At 49.1% G+C, this 18,371-nt stretch overlaps 1 protein-coding gene across 1 annotated transcript in view; it reads right to left on the bottom strand.

Moving 5' to 3' along the window:
- LOC144266063 (uncharacterized) overlaps nucleotides 1-18,371 on the bottom strand; it is a 34,574-nt gene that overhangs the window by 6,854 nt on the left and 9,349 nt on the right. Inside the window, 7 exon segments of the mRNA XM_077819210.1 lie at nucleotides 3,365-3,481; nucleotides 5,670-5,796; nucleotides 6,322-6,633; nucleotides 7,960-8,020; nucleotides 12,976-13,266; nucleotides 13,268-14,351; nucleotides 15,699-15,776. Coding sequence (XP_077675336.1) covers nucleotides 3,365-3,481; nucleotides 5,670-5,796; nucleotides 6,322-6,633; nucleotides 7,960-8,020; nucleotides 12,976-13,266; nucleotides 13,268-14,351; nucleotides 15,699-15,776 — 2,070 coding nt within the window.

The following is an 18,371-nucleotide window of genomic DNA, read 5'->3' on the forward strand; positions in this document are numbered from 1 at the left end:
GGATAAACTGGGGCAGGGGCTGAATGGGAGTGGAGGCACAGGGCCACGGGGGAGAGGGAGGTGCAGAGACACACAGTGATGGGGGAGGTTTGCAGAGCTACATAGGGAGAGGGGACTGGCTGGGTGGGGGTACAGATACACATGGTGATAGGGGGAGATGTGCCTAACTGAATGGGAGAGATTAGGAGTTGGTCAGGGTTTGCATGGAGGAAGCTCCCTAACAATCTCTCCCTGCGCCCCTACCCCGCTCTCCACCCCAAAAGCCTGTTCCATACTTTTCCCACCCATACACAACAACCCTCCAAGTTCACACCCCGGCTCCTTCTCAGCAATTACTTCCCACTCCCTCAGCTCCTCCGTTACCCCTGGCTCCCCCAAGCCTTTGCACTGCTTCTGAGGGGCGTGGGAAATATGGTTCTCTGTTGTAGTTTAAATGAATTATTACTCAGAGTTCTGTTTTAACACGCCTCGTAAGGAATCTATTTGTCAAAAAACATTTCCTGAATCTTTTTTGTTATTACAGACATACTTGCTGACAGGTATTTTGAAATAAATGACCAAAAATAATTGAAACTGGGGTGATAATATTGTGTTATTTTGACAAATAAAATATGCAGAATTTTAAAATATTGTCCACAGAACTTTGAATTTTTTGGCGGAAGTAATGATGGATCCTGCCCTGCCCTGAGTCATTCGCAGCTTTCTCCTTGCTCGCTGGGGGCAGGTTTCTCCAGTCTGAGAGGTCACGTGCGAAGTGAAGCGGCAGAGAGGGCGGGGGATGGGAACCTTGACAGGGCAGCACCTTCTCTGCCAAGGGCCAGTGACTCGGGGATGCTCTCCCAGGCTGCGAGCAGGTTTTTGCCCCTCTCTGAGCTATGTCTGGATCCAGGTGCCCCAGGGCCATAGGACACCAGCGCACAAAGCTTGAATCAGGTTTTTCAGGCATGAAACCAATTTGAAAACTCTCTAGGGCACCCCTGCCTTGGTATGATTTTCTGAGGTGTGCAAAGCCTAGAAGAAGGTGTTGTGGTCTATGGACCAATAGGCGTGTCTTTCTACCCAGGTGCTTGTCTGACCCCCAAGTGCCAGTGTCTGATCGGTTGACACGCACAGATGAAGTTTATCCTCAGAGCCGCAATCCCTTTTCCATTACACACTTGAGGAAGTTGAGGCATGGGGGAGCTGTGGTGACTCGCTTCTAGAAATGAACCAAGATGTTTTCAAATCCTACTACAATGTCCTACCCACTTGGTAAATGCAGCTCCCATATTCTCCTCCCACCACGGAGACCTCTCTCTTTCCCACAGCATCCCCTGAAATCTCCCACCTCCCCACATTGTCCTATATCACTATCCCACCCCTTTTCCAAGTTCATCACCTCCCCCTCTCCAATCCACTTCTCTTTCACAGCTTTAGGGCTGTATCATTTTTAGATCCCATCGTAGGTCACAGATATCCAATGAGTAGGAAAGATAGGAAGTATGATAGTAAGACCCCCTGCCTTAACCAGATCTTCAATGACCTGAAACTCAAAAAACAGTCATACAAGAAATGGAAACTAGGTCAAGTTACAAAGGATTAATATCAAAAAAACAAAACCCCACAAGCATGCTGGGACAAAATTAGAAAGGCCAAGGCAAAAAACAAATTAAACTAGCTAGGGATATAAAAGGGAATAAGAAATCTTTTTACAAATACGTGGGAAGCAAGAGGAAGACCAAGGACAGGCTAGCCTTACTAAATGGAGGGAAAGACAATAAGAGAAAACGCAGCAGTGGCCAAACTGCCATTAAATGCCTCTTTTGTTTCAGTTTTCACCAAAAAAGTTAGCTGTAATCGGTCGACTAACATAGTGAACACCAGTGTCAGTGGGGTAGGATCTGAGCCTAAATAGGAAAAGAAATAGTTATGAATTACTTAGACAAGTTAGAGGTCTTCAAGTAAGCACGGCCTGATGAAATACATCCTAGAATACTTACGGAACTGGCTGAAATGATCTCTGAGCCATTCACATGTTCTTAGAGATAATCACTGAGGATGGTAGAGAGACCCAAGGAGTGGAAGAGGGCAAATATAGTTACCAGTTATAGAAAGGGGAATAAGGACAACTCAGGGAATTATAGACCAGTCAGCTTAACTTCAAAACCTGGAAAAATAATGGAGCAACACCATTTCTCCAGTTTATCAACAACCTTTTGAATTCTAATCTTGTCCTTTAAAGCACTTGCTACCACTCCCACCTTAGACTCGTCTGTAAACTTTATGAGTGTATTCTCTGTGCCACTGTCCAAATCATTTATGAAGATATGGAACAGAGCTGGACCCAGGACAGATCCCTGCCGGATCCCACTCGAGATGCTCTTTCAGTTTATTTGTGAACCATAATAACTACTCTCAGAGTGCGGTTTTCCAAGTGTTGCAAGCAAGATGCGAGAAGTAATTCTTCCACTCTATTTAGCACAGGTAAGACCTCAACTGGAGTATTGTGTCCAGTTCTAGGGCCCACACTTCAGAAAGGATGTGGACAACTTGGAAAGCATCAGACGAGATCAACAAGAAGGTCTAGAAAACATGACGACCAATGACAAAAGATTGAAAAAATTGGGTTTGTTTAGTCTGGAGAAGAGAAGACTGTGGGGGACTTGATAAAAGTCTTCAAGTACGTAAAAGATTGTTACAAAGAGGTGGGTGATAAATTGTTCTCCTTATCCACTGAGGCCAGGACAAGATGTAATGGCTTAAATTGCAGCAAGGGGGATTTAGGTTAGACATTAGGAAAAACTTTGAAACTCTAAGGATAGTTAAGCACTGGAACAAAATTATCTAGTGAGGCTGTGGAATCTCCATCATTGGAGGTTTTTAAGAACAGGTTAGAAACACGCCTGTCAGGGATGGTCTAGAAAATACTTAGTCCTGTTAGTGCAGGAGACTGGATGAGATGACCTACAGAGGTCCCGTCCAGTCCCACATTTTTATGATTTCTAGGATTCATAGATATCAAGGCCAGACAGGCTCATTGTACCCATCCAGCCTGGCTTCCTCCCTATCCCAGACAAAGAATCTCCCCCAGCAATTCCTGCCTCCAGCCCAGTAACTCCTGGCTGAGTTAGAGCAGGGCTTTGAGAAAGAGATGCCCCATCTCCACTGACAGACTCCCAGTAATGGAGAATCCATCTTGTCCTGAGGGGAGCTCTCCCAATGGTTCCTTCCCCTTCCAAATAAACAATAGCTCCTAATTCCCAGCCTCAATTTGTCTCCCTTTTGCTCCCCACTAGTCAATCTCACTCTGCCTTTGCCTTCTACATTAAGCATCCCTCCGCTAGCAGCTGGGTAAATCAGAAGGGATTGGATAATGATGACTCACCTGAGGAGGGGCTTTCAGGTCTTGAGTTTTCCCTGGAGTCCTCGGCATCCCGGATCCAGAGCTCTGCCTCCCCTAGCTCGATCCGGTGGATTAAGTCTGGTGTGGAACCTGAACAGCCTGTTTGGGGAGAAAGAATCAGTTCCGGGGGCAGGGACTCATTTATATGTTTCAGAGTAGAAGCCGTGTTAGTCTGTGTCCGCAAAAAGAACAGGAGTACTTGTGGCACCTTAGAGACTAACAAATTTATTAGAGCATAAGCTTTCGTGGGCTACAGCTCACTTCATCGGATGCATAGAATGGAACATATAGTAAGAGAGATACATAGATACACAAACAAATAAGTTGGAAGTTACCATACAAACTGAGAGAGGCTAATTAGTTAAGATGAGCTATTATCAGCAGGAGAAAAAAACTTTTGTGGTGATAATCAAGATGGCCCATTTAGACAGTTGATAAGAAGGTGTGAGGATACTTAACTTAAGGAAATAGATTCAATATGTGTAATGACCCAGCCACTCCTAGTCTCTATTCAAACCCAAGTTAATGGTATCTAATTTGCATATTAATTCAAGCTCAGCAGTTTCTCATTGGAGTCTGTTTTTTGAAGCTTTTCTGTTGCAAAATTGCCACCCTTAAATCTTTTACTGAGAGGCCAGAGAGGTTGAAGTGTTCTCCTATTGGTTTTTGAATGTTATGATTCCTGATGTCAGATTTGTGTCCATTTATTCTTTTGCGTAGATATATGATATGTGATAGATGCCATCATGTGCCAGCAATGCCCCTCTGCCATGTACATTGGCCAAACCGGACAGTCTCTACGCAAAAGTATCCTCACACCTTCTTGTCAACTTTCTAAATGGGCCATCTTGATTATCAATACAAAAGTTTTTTTCTCCTGCTGATAATAGCTCATCTTAACTAATTAGCCTCTCACAGTTTGTATGATAACTTCCAACTTATCTGTACGTGTATATGTTCCACTCTATGCATCTGATGAAGTGGGCTGTAGCCCACGAAAGCTTATGCTCTAATAAATTTGTTAGTCTCTGAGGTGCCACAAGTACTCCTGTTCTATTTATATGTTTGTGAAACCCAGCACAACAGAACCCTGATCTCGGTCAGGGTGCGTCTGCGTGGCAACTGGCACAATGAGGCCCCAGTCTTGGACGCTGCTTAGGAGGAAAGCGCAAGAAATCCCAAGCAGGAGAATAATGAAATAAACCTTCCTTAGAGATTTCTTCCCATCTCCCGCCAGGCAAGTTCAGTCCGTACTCTGAAGCAGTAACGTCTACGACCCGTCTCAATTTGCTTTGGGGGCTGAGTCACGGCAGGTGGCACCAGGTGACACCATTACGCAGACCTACCAGTTCTTTTGCTTAGGATGCAGCATTGTTCAACTGTGCAGTTGTTAAATTTATGATGTTCCTTCTTTTTGGCGAGGTGGAGAGCTAAATTCCCACTAAGCTGTGCAGCAGACTATCAAGGGTTGCACAGGCGCACAGCCACAGGGGTCTGGACTGGAGAGGTGCCGCGGCCAGGTAAAGGCGCTTCTCCCCTGGCCCCAGCCCCAGAGCTGCCGCAACCAGGGAGAGGCGCCTCTCCCTCAGCCCTGGGCTGCTACAGCAAGAGAGGGCTGGGGGGAGTCCTCTCTCTCCGCCACAGCCCTAGGCAGCCTGCACCCCAAACCCCTCATCCCCGGCCCCACTCCAGAGCCCTCACCCTCTGCACGCCAACCTGCTGTGCCAGCCCTGAAACCCCTCCTGCACCCTGAACCCCCTCATCCCCGGCCCCACCCCAGAGCCCTCACCCCCAGCCAGAGTCCTAACCCCCCCGACCCTTAGCCCCAGCCCTGAGCCATCTCCCACACTCCGAACCCCTCAGCCCCACCCCCACCACACATCACCTCCATAATGGTGCACAGAACAAAATTCATTCCACACACGGATGTAAAATCTTAGAGGGAACATTGGTGGGGAGCTGTTCCAAGCAGCAGGAGACTTTTCTCTCTGCCTTATTTGTCTAACTAGAGTCAGTTCTTGAGGTAGAGTTCCTTCCCTCGGTGTCTGGGCTGGGATTCCTGGAAGAGGTGGTTACAACCACTTCTGTGCCAGGACTGAGGTATAATGCAAGTAAACCAGTTACATTAACATTACCCTGAGGCTCTGTAGCCCTGATTTCTCCTTTAACAAGAAACCGACCTGAAAGGGGCTGACATTTGCCACCACTTGGCCACTCGGTGGCACATGGCAGCTGAGGCATGAGGTAGCCCACTGCAGTGAATAAAAGAAGGGAAATTGGTCCTTACCCAAGGAAACGAGGGCCCGGTAATTCCTCAGCATCTGGTCCCGGTACAGCTGCTTCTCTGGCCGGGATAAGAGCTCCCACTCCTCCCGGGTGAAATACAGAGCCACGTCCTCAAACGCCACCCGCAGCTGCTGGCACAAGCGTTACACACTCAGCACCCTCCGCGCCAGCCCCAGCCCGGGCTCTCAGCAGGGGACGCGGGTTCTAGGGCAGCGGCTCCCGGGGAACCCCCAGCCCAGCAGCTGTGACCCAGGGAGACCCCCCCGCACAGCCCCCCGGGGACTCGGGCCCTGCTGGCCGGGGACAGGAGTCGCCCTCGGCTCCCCACGGGGCTCTGGGGCGGGGCGCTGGGAAGGGCCCGAATCCCAGGGCAGGGACCAGGCTCCTCCCCCGGCCGGAGTCCCCGCCTCCGCCCCAGGCCTGTGCTCGGCCCCGTTCCCGCCCCCGGCTCGGCCGCCTCGGGGCTCCTCGGCCCGGCTCCGCGTGTCCGCCCGGCCCGGGGCCCCCAGCGCCGCTTCCCGGCCCCAGCGCTCCGGCTGCGGCAGCCCCCAGCCCCGGGGTCACTAGCGCGGGAGGGACCCGGTCCCGGCCCCCCTCGGCCCCAGCCGGGACCAGCCAGAGCCCGGCCGGGGAGTCCCCGCCCCGCGTCCTACCTGCGCCGGCCCCGCTGCAGCCATCGCCGGGCTCGGCTCCGGCCGCTTCCTCCGCCCGGGCAGCGACCTCCCGCCCCGCGGCTGGTGCCTCCCCAGGGCCGCCTCCCGCCCGCTCCCCGCCCGGGTCCCTGGAGCTGCAGCCGGGACCCGCCCTGCGCAGGGGCCGGGCTGGGACCCAGGGGGCCGGGAAGGCCCCGCCCGCGCCTGCGCCGCCAGCTCCAGCAGCCGGGGGAGGCCCCAGCGCAGGGACCCTCCGGCCCAGCCCCCGGACGCCTGGGTCCCGAGTCCGGCCGCCGGGGGCGCTCGCGGCACCTGGTCCCCCGGCGGCAGGAGCCCGTTACAGGGCAGCCCCCTGGGGTGGGGGCTGGGATCCCGGACTCCTGGGTTCTCTCCCTGCTCTGGGAGGGGAGCGGGGACTAGTGAGTACAAGAGGGCTGAGGCCCGGCTGTGGAGTGTGTCACTGTCACAGTAAGGGACGGGTCGGGCTGTGTGGTGTGTTTGTTGCTCGGTTGTGTGATGTTGGTGTGTGTGTTACAGGAGATCACACCCCAGGCTGTGTATGGTGTGTAGGTATGGGTGTTGCAGGAAGACTGTGTGATGTGAGGGTTTTACAGCTCACACCCTGGCTGTGTAGTGTGCATATCTTATTGGAGTTCACCCCGGCTGTAGTGCGTGCGTGTAGGTTTCGGGAGCGGTGTGTCTGTGTGTGTTACAGGAGCTCAGTCACACCTGGCTGTACGGTGTGCTACATGTGTGTTTCAGGAGGGCTGCGCAGTGTGTGTGTGACATGTATGTCACAGGATCCATCACCCATCTGTGTAATGTGTGTGTGTGTGTGTCTGTGTGGTGCTGAAGGAGCTGGTGCCCAGGCTGGCTGCCCCACCCGCCGCCCTGCACACCTCATGTTCTGCTCCCGCTGGCCACAACAAATGGTCCAAGGTCAAACTTATCAAGGGCCCATGGGAAGCCCACCGCAGCTGGCTCTTCCAGAAGCTCGCCATGCCGCTGTGCTTGCTGAGAAAGCTATGGGGGGGACGGAAGGGATGGCTCCTGTATGTGACACAGCTCCAGCCAGAGGCTGTGGCTACAGAGCCCTGCCAGCCCAGCCTTGACCAGTAGCACTGACCCTGGTGCCCCTAAGCCCAGCACCTCTGTTAGCCCAAGGCCTACATCCCCTCTGGCTGCTGGAGAAGAGGATGCTGGTCTGTGGGGTAGTGTCTCCCCTTCCCATCCTTCCTCCACTGGACCTTTCCTCTGTCCCACAACACCTCCCCTAAGGTGCCTGGGTCTTTGCCCCACTCTAGCAGCTGTTCTGCATAAGTGGTGGGAAGTCCAGTCCCTGTGGTCCAAGCGGCCTAAGGTAACAGCTAATGGTGGCTGAATAGGGGAAGGGCGTTAGGCAGGTGTTGTGGGGCAGGGAGGGTCACCAGGGGTCTCAGGACTCCTGGGTCCCGTCCCCAGCTTTGCAAGGGGGATATTCAGAGTCAGGACGCCTGGGTTATATCCATGGCTCTGGGAGAGGAGTGGAGGCTGGTGGGTTAAAGTAGTCGGGGCTGGGAGCCTGGACTGCCTTCGAATGGGATCCCAGCCATGTTTTGTGACACTTCCTGCAGACCCAACCCTGATCTCAACACCAACCTGGCCAACATCATCAAGCAGTGCTGGAGCAAGAGCATGCCCAAAGCAGCCATTGAGTCGGCTGTCAAGGGAAGGGTACGGAGCCAGGTCCAGGAGCCCAGCTCACAGGTCAGAGGGGCTCATGAGCTGCAGCCTTACTGCATTCTCTGGGCCATGCTGAGGGGCATTGGGAGCCTTGAATGAGGAAGCGAGGCTGGGCTTGTGGCTACGGTGCTGGGCTGGGCTACAGGACTCCTGGTGTCTATTCTTAGCTCTGCCACTTGCTGCCTCTGTGACCTTGGGAAAATCACTTAGGTCATAGGGAATTGCCAGATGGGATCAGAGCAGACGTGTCCACTCCAGTGTCCTGTTTCCAGCACCAGAGACTGCAGAGGTTGGTGTAAGAATCCTGCAGTAGCAGATGTGGGGATAATCTCATGTGCTCGTGTCACTCAGTGGGTCACACCGGAGAATACCAGATTCAGGACAAACTGCTCAGAAATAGGGCAGACAAACGCCAAAATTGCTGGTTATTCTTCCATAAGATATACCAAACCAGCAACAAAAGTAAACTCCTGTCTCACCACAGTGGCTAATAGTCAGAAATGCAGCCACCTTAGGTATCCCAGGCCTTGTTTCATCACCCACACACTAGACTTAATGATGAGTGGTTATTGAAAACCAACTTCATCAAACAAGGAGTTCTTCTGATCCCAAAGGACCAGCCACATACCCAGGTTAATATACAGCTCAGATCTTGCCCAGTAATCGCTGTTGCCAATCCTTGGTATCTAATATCTAAAGGTTTATGTATAAGCGAAAAGAAAGAGGTGAGGGTAAAAATGGTTAAAGGAATCAAATACATACACACATTGCAAAGTGCTTGTGTCCAGTTTGAAGCAGTGATGGAATAAACTGCTGGCTTGTTAAGTCTCTGATGGCATCCAAAAGATTGGAAGGTCCCGAGTCCATTGATTAGAACGCTCCTTTTATTGTAAGTCCATAGTCCAGAGATCAGTGCAGGAAAGAGGCAAAATGCAGATGTTTCTAGGGCTTTTTATAGCTTCTGCCAGGCCTAAGTGTTTCATGATTTTCTCATTTCTTTTTTAGTATTTTGCTAAATGTGCCAAATAAATCAATAACCAGCTCTGCATTTTGTCTCATACATGGGTGTATTGTTCAACTTTACATTGTTAGATTTACCTGACATTAGGCTGTGTGTGTTTTGTATAAAATACTGCTGAAAACAAGTATGATGGTCTGTGAGACTTAACTGTCAATAAAACTAACTTGAACGTATGCTTAAAGTAGTTTATCTATAAAATAATATGCAGTTTGGTTTGAGTGTATGCTAAATTGTTTTGAGAAAGAGGAGGGAAGGGTGGATGTTAAAGTGTTATGTGTCTGTATGTGTGAGGAGAGGTCAGAAAACAACATTTATAGCTCTGGTAAAAAGTGCAATCAACTCTTAACATAAAATAGTTTAAACTAGCCCTACATTTTGTCTACGTGGGGTGTACTGAACAATTGAACACCGTTAGATTTCTTTTAAACTAAGCTGTGTGCGTATTCTGTATAAAATAATGCTGAAAACAAGTATGAATGTGTATGTGAGTGGGTGACATCTATAAAACTAATTTGAATATATGCTTATGGTGGTTCATAAGTTGGCTTGAATGAATGCTTATTTGTTTTGAGAAGTTGGGCTGGGAGGGGTTTGTGACTGGGGCTGTGTGTGCAGGCTTTTGGGGTTGGTTTTTTTTTCTTTTTCTTTTTAATTTTCTCTATCTCTTCACCCACTGCCACAATATACATAGGAAAGAACAGGTCTACCTCATATAACTGAGCAGCATGAGCTCCAAAATGAACATTTACTACGGTTCTCCTGTTCCGTGTCATGTGGGCCACAAATAGATTGCTGAGACCGGCTAGACCCCTCCGGAGTGGAGAATTCCTGACTCGCTGTGCCACTGGATGACCCTACCACCGACTCCACAATGTTCTCCAACTTGACCTTTGTCCAGGACTTCGTTCTCGGGCTTGAGCCCCCTGTCCACCGCCTGCAGCCCCGCCAAAGTATCCACAGGGCTCTTGGCGGTGGAGGTGAGGTCACCACCAAGGGTGGCATCCAGCTCCTGATAGAAGGGATAGGTCTTCAGCGCAGGACCAGAGTGACGGTTTGCCTCCCTTGCCTTCTGGTACGCCTGCCTCAGCTCCTTTCTCTTCGCTCAGCACTGCTGCCTCCTCCCACCCCATAACTGGACTTTTGGTTCGGGCACGATTTAGGGTTGCCAGATCCCAAAAACCAGACACCCGGAAACCCTAAATGGCACCCAGACACAAAAGCCAAAACCTGGACAGGTGGCAACCCTACCAGTCATACAATAAGTACACGCTGTGGAACAGGCCCCTCCTTTCATCTCATTAAAAGCTGGGTCATTCCTGGGTGGTCAGATCACTCCTTGCCCAGTGTGGCAGTGACATTGGGGAGGTTTGGGGGGGGCTGTTACTCTTTCATGCTGTCCCAAGGGGTGTGTGAAGCCCAGTGTTTTCATTTAAAGGCACGGCAAGATATTACGCACGGAAGAGTTGGGGAAATTATGAACCACTGCACAGGCGCAGAATTCATGTCCCCATCAGATTTTTTCTTCCTTGGCAGAAAATACATTTTGCCAGCAAGGCGCTGCAGTTACACCTTTCTCCCACCAGGAGCTGTTATGGTGCCAGAACAGAGGGCAGCCAGCTCAGCAACCCGCCCACAGGGCCAGGTGAGGAAGCAGGCAATATGGGGCGGGGGGACACAGACAGAGCAGGGCACATAGGGCTGCTGCGGGGATCACATAGGCTGGGGTTCAGAAGGGCTGGTGGGTGAGAAGACTGGGGTGGGGGTCTAAGTGGGAGTGGGGGTGCAGGACCACACAGGGACAGTGGGGTGCATGGGGGCAGGGGTGGCTGAGTGGTGGTGCAGGGTCACACAGGGATGGGGGGAGGAGAGTGCAGGAACACACAGGGACAGGACAGATGTGCCTAACTGAATGGGAGAGGCTAGGGAGTCCTCCAGGGAAGCGTGTAGGGGGCTCCGCAACTCTCTAACAATCCCCGCCCCCACCCCACAAAAAAATCTGTTACATACTTCTCCCACCCACACCCAACAACCCTCCTGCTTCACTCCCAGGCTACTTCCAGCAATTACTTCCCTCTCCCTCAGCTCCTCTGTTACCCCTGACTCCCCCAAGCCTTTGTACTACTCCTGAGGGGTACAGAAAATAGGTTTCTGTATTATAGTTTACATGAATTCTTACAAAAAGTTCTGTATTAATATGCCTAGTAAAGAATCTATTTGTCAAAATACACTTTCTGAATCTTCGTTGTCTGCATTGCTACAGACATACTTGCCGACAGGAATTTTGAAATAAATTACCAAAATAACTGAAACTAGTGTGATTATATTGTGTTATTTTGACAAATGAAATATGTAGAATTTTAAAATATCGTTTGCAGAATTTGTAGGTGCAGAATTCCCCCAGGAGTAATGGGAAATGCTTTCTGTGCACCTGCCAGTCACACAGTTCATCAGGCCTCATGGGCAGTTAGGCCCTAGAACACTTTGATTGGTTGCACTTCACATTGGCTTCTCCACCTGCCGTGTGAATGCATCAGCTTTTTTAATAGCAAAGAAACACCTGGTTAGACAGACCTTTGTTACACATTAGGGACGTAGTTCTTCTTCATCACATTTCTATTTAAAGTAGACGGCATGAGCAGTTCCTGAGTCTTCTTTCAATCACACACACTGGGCTGTCCTGCCCTGCCCCTCAGCCCAATTCATGCTGAGAGAGGACTGCAAATCCCACCTCTAGATGTCACCCAAGAGTCACCCCGTCAGGGTTCCCTCCCCACTCTGAACTCTAGGATACAGCAGTGGGAACCCGCATGAAAGACCCCCTAAGCTTATTCTTAGCAGCTTAGGTTAAAAACTTCCCCAAGGCACAAATCTCTATTTGTCCTTGGACTGAGGTATGCTGCCATCGCCAAGTGATTTAACAAAGAACCAGGGAAAAGGACCACTTGGAGTTCCTCTTCCCCCAGCAATCCCCCCAAGCCCTTACACCCCCTTTCCTGGGGAGGCTTGAGAATAATATCCTAACCAATTGGTTACAAAATGATCGAAGACCCAAACCCCTGGGTCTTGGAACAATGGAAAAAAAAAAGTCATGTTCTTAAAAGAAAGATTTTATTTTAAAAAAAAAAAAAAAAAAGGAAAAATCATCCCTGTAAAATCAGGATGGAAAATACTTTACAGGGTATTGAGATTCAAAACACAGAGGATTCCCCTGTGGGCAAAACCTTAAAGTTACAGAAAACGGGAATAAACCTCCCTCTTAACAAAGGGAAAATTCACAAGCAAAACAAAAGATAAACTAATCCGCCTTGCCTGGTTTACCTATACTGGTTGCAATATTGGAGACTTGGATTAGGATGGGTTGGAGAAGATGGATTTCTGTCTGGCCCCTCTCAGTCCTAAGAGAGAACAGCCACAGAAACAAACCAAAAACAAACCTCCCCCCCAGATTTGAAAGTATATTTTGTCCCCATTGGTTCCTTTGGTCAGGTGCCAACCAGGTTATTTGAGCTTCTTAACCCCTTACACGTAAGGAGGAATTTTAGGCTACCCTTATGGTTATGACACACCCGCTGGCTGGAACAGAGTTAGGTGTGGGGGGAAGTTCCTGGCTGGGTCCCATCTAGATGGGAGGAGGAAGAAGGGGTTATCCTGGCTGCATTCCAGTGAAGTGAGTGAGCGAGTGTGGGACAGAAAGAGACACATATCTGGATCCCACCTACATGAGGGGGAGGGCTCCCTAATGCAGTAGGCTGTGATCATCTGCTCTAAATTCCCTCCACCTGTCTGCTCTTCCCCACACTGCTCAGCCAAGTCCCCTTCCCTGTCCTCCACAGTCTCTCTGCTGGGCATCATGGGGACAGGACCACTCCCTGGTCTGCATCTGCTGGTGCTGTATCAGGCCCACAGGCTGCTAGAAGCCCCTCAGGCCCTGGCGGTGGCAGAGGGGCACCGGTGTGCGTGACCGGGTGAGGTTGGCCACTCTAGCAAAGTGCTTGCCCCAGTCAGCACAGCTGTACTGCTCCTCTCGGCTGTGAATGAACCAATGTGATTGCAAGGAGGCGGCCCGTGCAAAGCTCTTGCTGCAGCCAGCGCGTCGGAATGTCCTCCCCCCAGTGGGCGTGCACTGGTGCCGGGTGGGTGGATTGGTTTTTTTCACGTTCTTACCAGAATCATCACAGTGGTTCGGCTGCTCCCCGGTGTGTGCGCTGGTGTGTTCTCAGGGTTGATGTCTCCGCAAAGCCCTTCCCGCAGTCAGCACAGCAGTACGGCCACTCCCCGGTGTGCGTTCGCTGGTGCAGTGTCAGGGTGGAAGCACTGCGGAATCCCTTACCACACTGGGCACAAAGGTGCGGCCGCTCCCCAGTGTGTGTGCGCTGGTGTCTTCTCATGGCTGAGCTCTGTGCAAAGCCCTTGCCGCAGTCAGCACAGTGGTACGGCCGCTCCCCGGTGTGTGTGCGCTGGTGTATTCTCAGCTTTGAGCTCTCTACAAAGCCCTTGCCACAGTCAGCACAGCGATGCGGCCGCTCCCCGGTGTGCGTGCGCTGGTGACTTCTCAGTTGTGAGCTCAGTGCAAAGGCCTTGCCGCAGTCAGCACAGCGGTGTGGCCGCTCCCCAGTGTGCATGGGCTGGTGTCTTCTCAGCTCTGAGCGCCATGCAAAGCCCTTCCCACAGTCAGCACAGCGATGCGGCCACTCCCCGGTGTGCGTTCGCTGGTGCACTGTCAGCGTGGAGGCACTGCAGAATCCCTTACCACAGTGGGCACAACGGTGCGGCCGCTCCCCAGTGTGTGTGTGCTGGTGTATTCTCATGGCTGAGCTCTGTGCAAAGCCCTTGTTGCAGTGAGCACAGTGATGCGGCCGCTCCCTGGTGTGCGTGCGCTGGTGTCTTCTCAGCTTTGAGCTCTCCGCAAAGGCCTTGCCGCAGTCAGCGCAGCGGTGCGGCCGCTCCCCAGTGTGTGCGTGCTGGTGTCTTCTCAGGTGTGAGCGCCGTGCAAAGGCCTTGCCGCAGTCAGTGCAGCGGTGCAGCGACTCCCTGGTGTGCGTGCACTGGTGCTGGTTCAGCGCGGACGGGTTGCTGAAACTCTTGGCGCAGTCGGTGCAGTGGTGGGGACGCTGGCCCATGGGGAGTCTCTGGTGTATAGCAAGGTCTGGTCTCTGGCTGAGTTTACCCCGGGGATGGACTGCGGTCTGTGCATGGATCCCTCTGTGGGATGTGGAATCCTGCTTCCCTGCCGCACTTTCCCCACATTCAGACTGTGTCCGCGTCCCCACCAGGATCCCGAGCCCTGCTGGAGAGAGCTCACGGTTAAGGCTACAGGTTTGTCAAGGATGGAAAATGTCACAGATGGAGCGATTTCACCATTTGTCTGTGACTGTTTTTTGGATGGGTGCCTCACCCTGCAATGGTGGCTCCTGTCTCACAGGGTTGGACCTAACACCTCTCTCTGGGTACTGAGACCTGGTCTGCGGGGTTACAGCGCCACTCAGATTTGCCTCTGCCCCCAGTGACAATGGTGGGGGAAGGAGGCTAAACTACAGTGAATGGCCTTGCCACCCAGATCCTCTCTAGCCCGCAGCAACCCCTCTACACCAAGCTGCAGTCAGGCTTTCAGCACTGGGGGAAGTGCTGGGCACGTGCCCCACGGCGAGGAGGCGGGCAGGTTTTTTTTAAAAACCAGGGTGCAGTCACAGGAAGTTTAGTGACCTGTGACTTTTACTAAATTTTCTGTAATTTTTTATACAAAATGCCATGACAAATCTGCAGCCTGACTCAGGGTGGTTCTACCCTATGTTGTTTGTGCAGAGCCTAGTACCTGCTCCCACTCCCACGTGCGCCATGCACCTCTTGGGTTTTCTTTGATGATTAAACTGTAGCTTGCCCAGGATACAGGCAGTGCCTGGCACAACAGGGCCTCTAAGTGCTAACAAATAGGGTCCGCGGTTTGTTTCAAATTGACTTTGGTTATATTTCAATCAGAGGTTTCTATTTACATGTGGCTGGTTCTTCACATTCTCCTGTTTTATACCATGAGGCCTGTTCCACAGCGTTTGCGCGGTTTTAACCATATTGGTTCGAAACTAGCTCATGTGGATGCAGTGAGACCGGTCTAAAGCTGCATACCGTAATTGTAGCTTTAAAAAAGTTTTCTATTTTTCTCTGTGAGCTCCTACCTCCCGGAGGTCAGGGAGCTTAGGTACCAATCTCTTATAGAGCTCCGGGAGGTTGGTACCTAAGCTCCCTGACCTCCGGGAGGTAGGAGCTCACAGAGAAAAACAGAAAACTTTGGTAAAGCTACAATTACGGTATCCAAGCCAAATTACTCGCTGAACGAGATCAGGAGTAATAAAGAGCCGAAAGGCCCAGCACTAACTCGCTGAACGGATATCGGGGTAACAAAAAGGAAACAAAAGTATGCTTGTAAAAATGTTTAAGGAAAGGCAGGGGAAGCCAATAACAGAGGGAGGAATGGAATTCACAGAACCTCTAGCCACCCCCTTTGTAAAAGAAGTTACATCTTTTAAACAAATCCTTCAAAAATTTGGGCACAGTCCTTGGACTAAACAAGCCCTAGCTGATGTCTGCACTATTTCGGACCTAGAGGATAGATTGGCTCAGTATAGCCTCATATACAAACCTTCTAGTGTTGCCAAAAGAGATGCAGCAGCAATTTGGTTGTTGTGGGAGGCATGTAAGGATTCTTCCTTCCGCTTGTCTTCTCGTAAAGAGGAAAAGGCACAAACGGAAAAGGGAGCAGACAATTGGATACCCAAAGTCAGCTGAAAATAGTGAAAGAGGCACTCCAGGAATGCAAAAAGAGAGAAAGATTCCTGGCAGACCAAGCTAAAGCCTCTGAGAAAACTGAAAGAGAGAATCATGTGCTCCAAGGTATGGTAAAGAAATTAACCTTGAAGCAGGGCAGAGCACCTGCAAATCACAGTCGTTGTGAGTCACTAATTAAGAGACTGAGACAAAAATTGGGCTTTGCCTCTAAACAGGTAGCAGCCATTACAGTAGGTGAAGGGGGAGAAGGTCCTATGCACGGCACCCCCAGGCATAATTACAAAGAGAAAAGAGAGTGAAAAGTTAACTCTGCAGAGCTGGAGGGAATTAAGCAGCTAAACTTTGTGAAAATGTTAAAAAGAAAAAGTGTTAGAGAAAAATAATTCTTGGTTTCTTTGCAGCCATTCTGAAGGAAAAATGGGCCCTTTTCCAAAGGAATGTCTGTAAATTAGCCAGGCAAAAATAAACTATTTAAAATCATTTGACTAGACAATTTAGTCAAATTTGCTAAAAGAACATAAGAGGGTTCTATTGGAACTTAACTGCCTCAAATATATAAAGGAAATGTAAGATGTAAAAACAGAGCAGTGTGGAAGGGATGTTAAGGAAAAGAAAATGTGTATGTATCTGTGTGTGTGTAAATATGTAAAGTTCTAAGGACCAATTGGTTTTGTTTTTGTTTTAAATAATGCCACTAAAAATCCATTTGACTCTTTAATTCAAAGTTGCAAAACTGACAGACCTTTTTGCTAGACACAGGTAATTAGTGTTGTTTAGCTTCGGGATTTGGTATTTAACCCTTAAAAGGTAACTCAATGCTTTACAAAATTTAAAATGTTTTTAAGTTGTGGCTGCAGCAGGGCAGTCAAAATCAGGAGAATAGAAAAAAAATTCTGGATTCTTTTTGTTTGTTTGGTTTTTGTTTATTTTTGTAACAAAATAGCACATGAGTGTAGTAAAAAAATAAATAAGAAATTAAAAAAGACAGTGCCCCTCTGAAGCAACAGCAGGCGTGAGGTGCACAAAACAAAAAGAAGCAATGTTAGAAACGCTGAGTCTTAAAATGGCTCTGTGTAATCTGATTCACTTGAATAAAGGTACATGAAAACTCTGTAAGCACAAAAGAAATAGTTACACCTTATGTAAAAATGGATATGGATATTGTTATAGAAGTTAAACTATGGAAGGAATGTGCATTTGCCCCAGAACATGTGCAGGGTATATTGTAGAAGGGGAAAAAAAATGCAAACATACCATGCTACTTAATTAAAATGCTATTAGGGCTCCAAAGGGAGCCACAATAGGATGGGTTTTCTTTTTCAGATTGCTGTGTGTTTTGGAAGTAGAAGTTGAAAGTAATCAAAACTCTGGTGAAAGTTGATTGTGTCCCTTTTAAGATAGAGTCTCTGAGCTGCTGATGGCTTTAAATCCAAAAGCAGGAAGCGTCTGTGAAAATGCAAATGACCTAAATGATAAAGGAAGGAAAGAACTAGCAGCACAAAGGAGCTGCAGATAAAGGACACACCTGGTCAGCAAACAAATTGTCTAAATAAATAATCCAAGGGATAACAAGATAACTTTAATAAATCTAATGATAATAAGTACCCCTGTAACAATGTATAGTGTGCATGATTTTTGGAAAAATCCTTTAAGGTCATATGGTAATGATGACAGGTTTCAGAGTAACAGCCGTGTTAGTCTGTCTTCGCAAAAAGAAAAGGAGTACTTGTGGCACCTTAGAGACTAACCAATTTATTTGAGCATTAAATTGAGCAAATAAATTAGTTAGTCTCTAAGGTGCCACAAGTACTCCTTTTCCTTATGGTAATGCTTCTCAGCTATTACCTGTAAATAAACTTAAAGCTTAACACAGCAGGAAAAACGTTATAAACTTGGTCTGCTGTATACAAAGGAACACTGAGGTATCCCACCTCATGAATTTAATGACTAAACAGTGGGATAATTTCCCCATAAAGATAGAAGCCATTGAAACCTGGCCTGCCTATAGAACAAACATAGGAAAATATGGGGGCAATTCCTCTGTTTTGCCTGCAATCAGCAAGAGTATTTGTAAAAGAAATATTTTAAGCAATAATCTGCCACCCCAAAAGGGGTAGAAACACGTTCTTTTTCTCTTTCAGAAAATCAGGAAAAGCTGATGCCAGCTGAAGAGCAACCCAATACCATGAATTTACTGTCATAACAGAAATTGTGTTTTGTGTTCTGTTTTGTCTTGTTGCTAGCACTGTTGTGTGTTTAAATATATATATATATATACTGAAGACCTTCAGGTAATTAAGAATAAATTAAGCTCTCTGTCCCAACTACAAGATAGCCTAATTCAGAAACAAGTTCACGCAGACGTAGACCTGGTTCAAACAGGCATTGGCAATCTAAAAGCTAGATGGAATCTTTGGCAATGGCTTAATGCCACTACCTGGATGCTGCATAAACAACAATTACAGCTAGAGAACCGCATAGCCATGGGGTGTACGGAGATGCAAATTATGGCACTCTCCACATTAGG

Source organism: Eretmochelys imbricata, chromosome 6 (genome assembly GCF_965152235.1).
Source record: "Eretmochelys imbricata isolate rEreImb1 chromosome 6, rEreImb1.hap1, whole genome shotgun sequence".
In the NCBI taxonomy this organism is placed as follows: domain Eukaryota; kingdom Metazoa; phylum Chordata; order Testudines; family Cheloniidae; genus Eretmochelys; species Eretmochelys imbricata.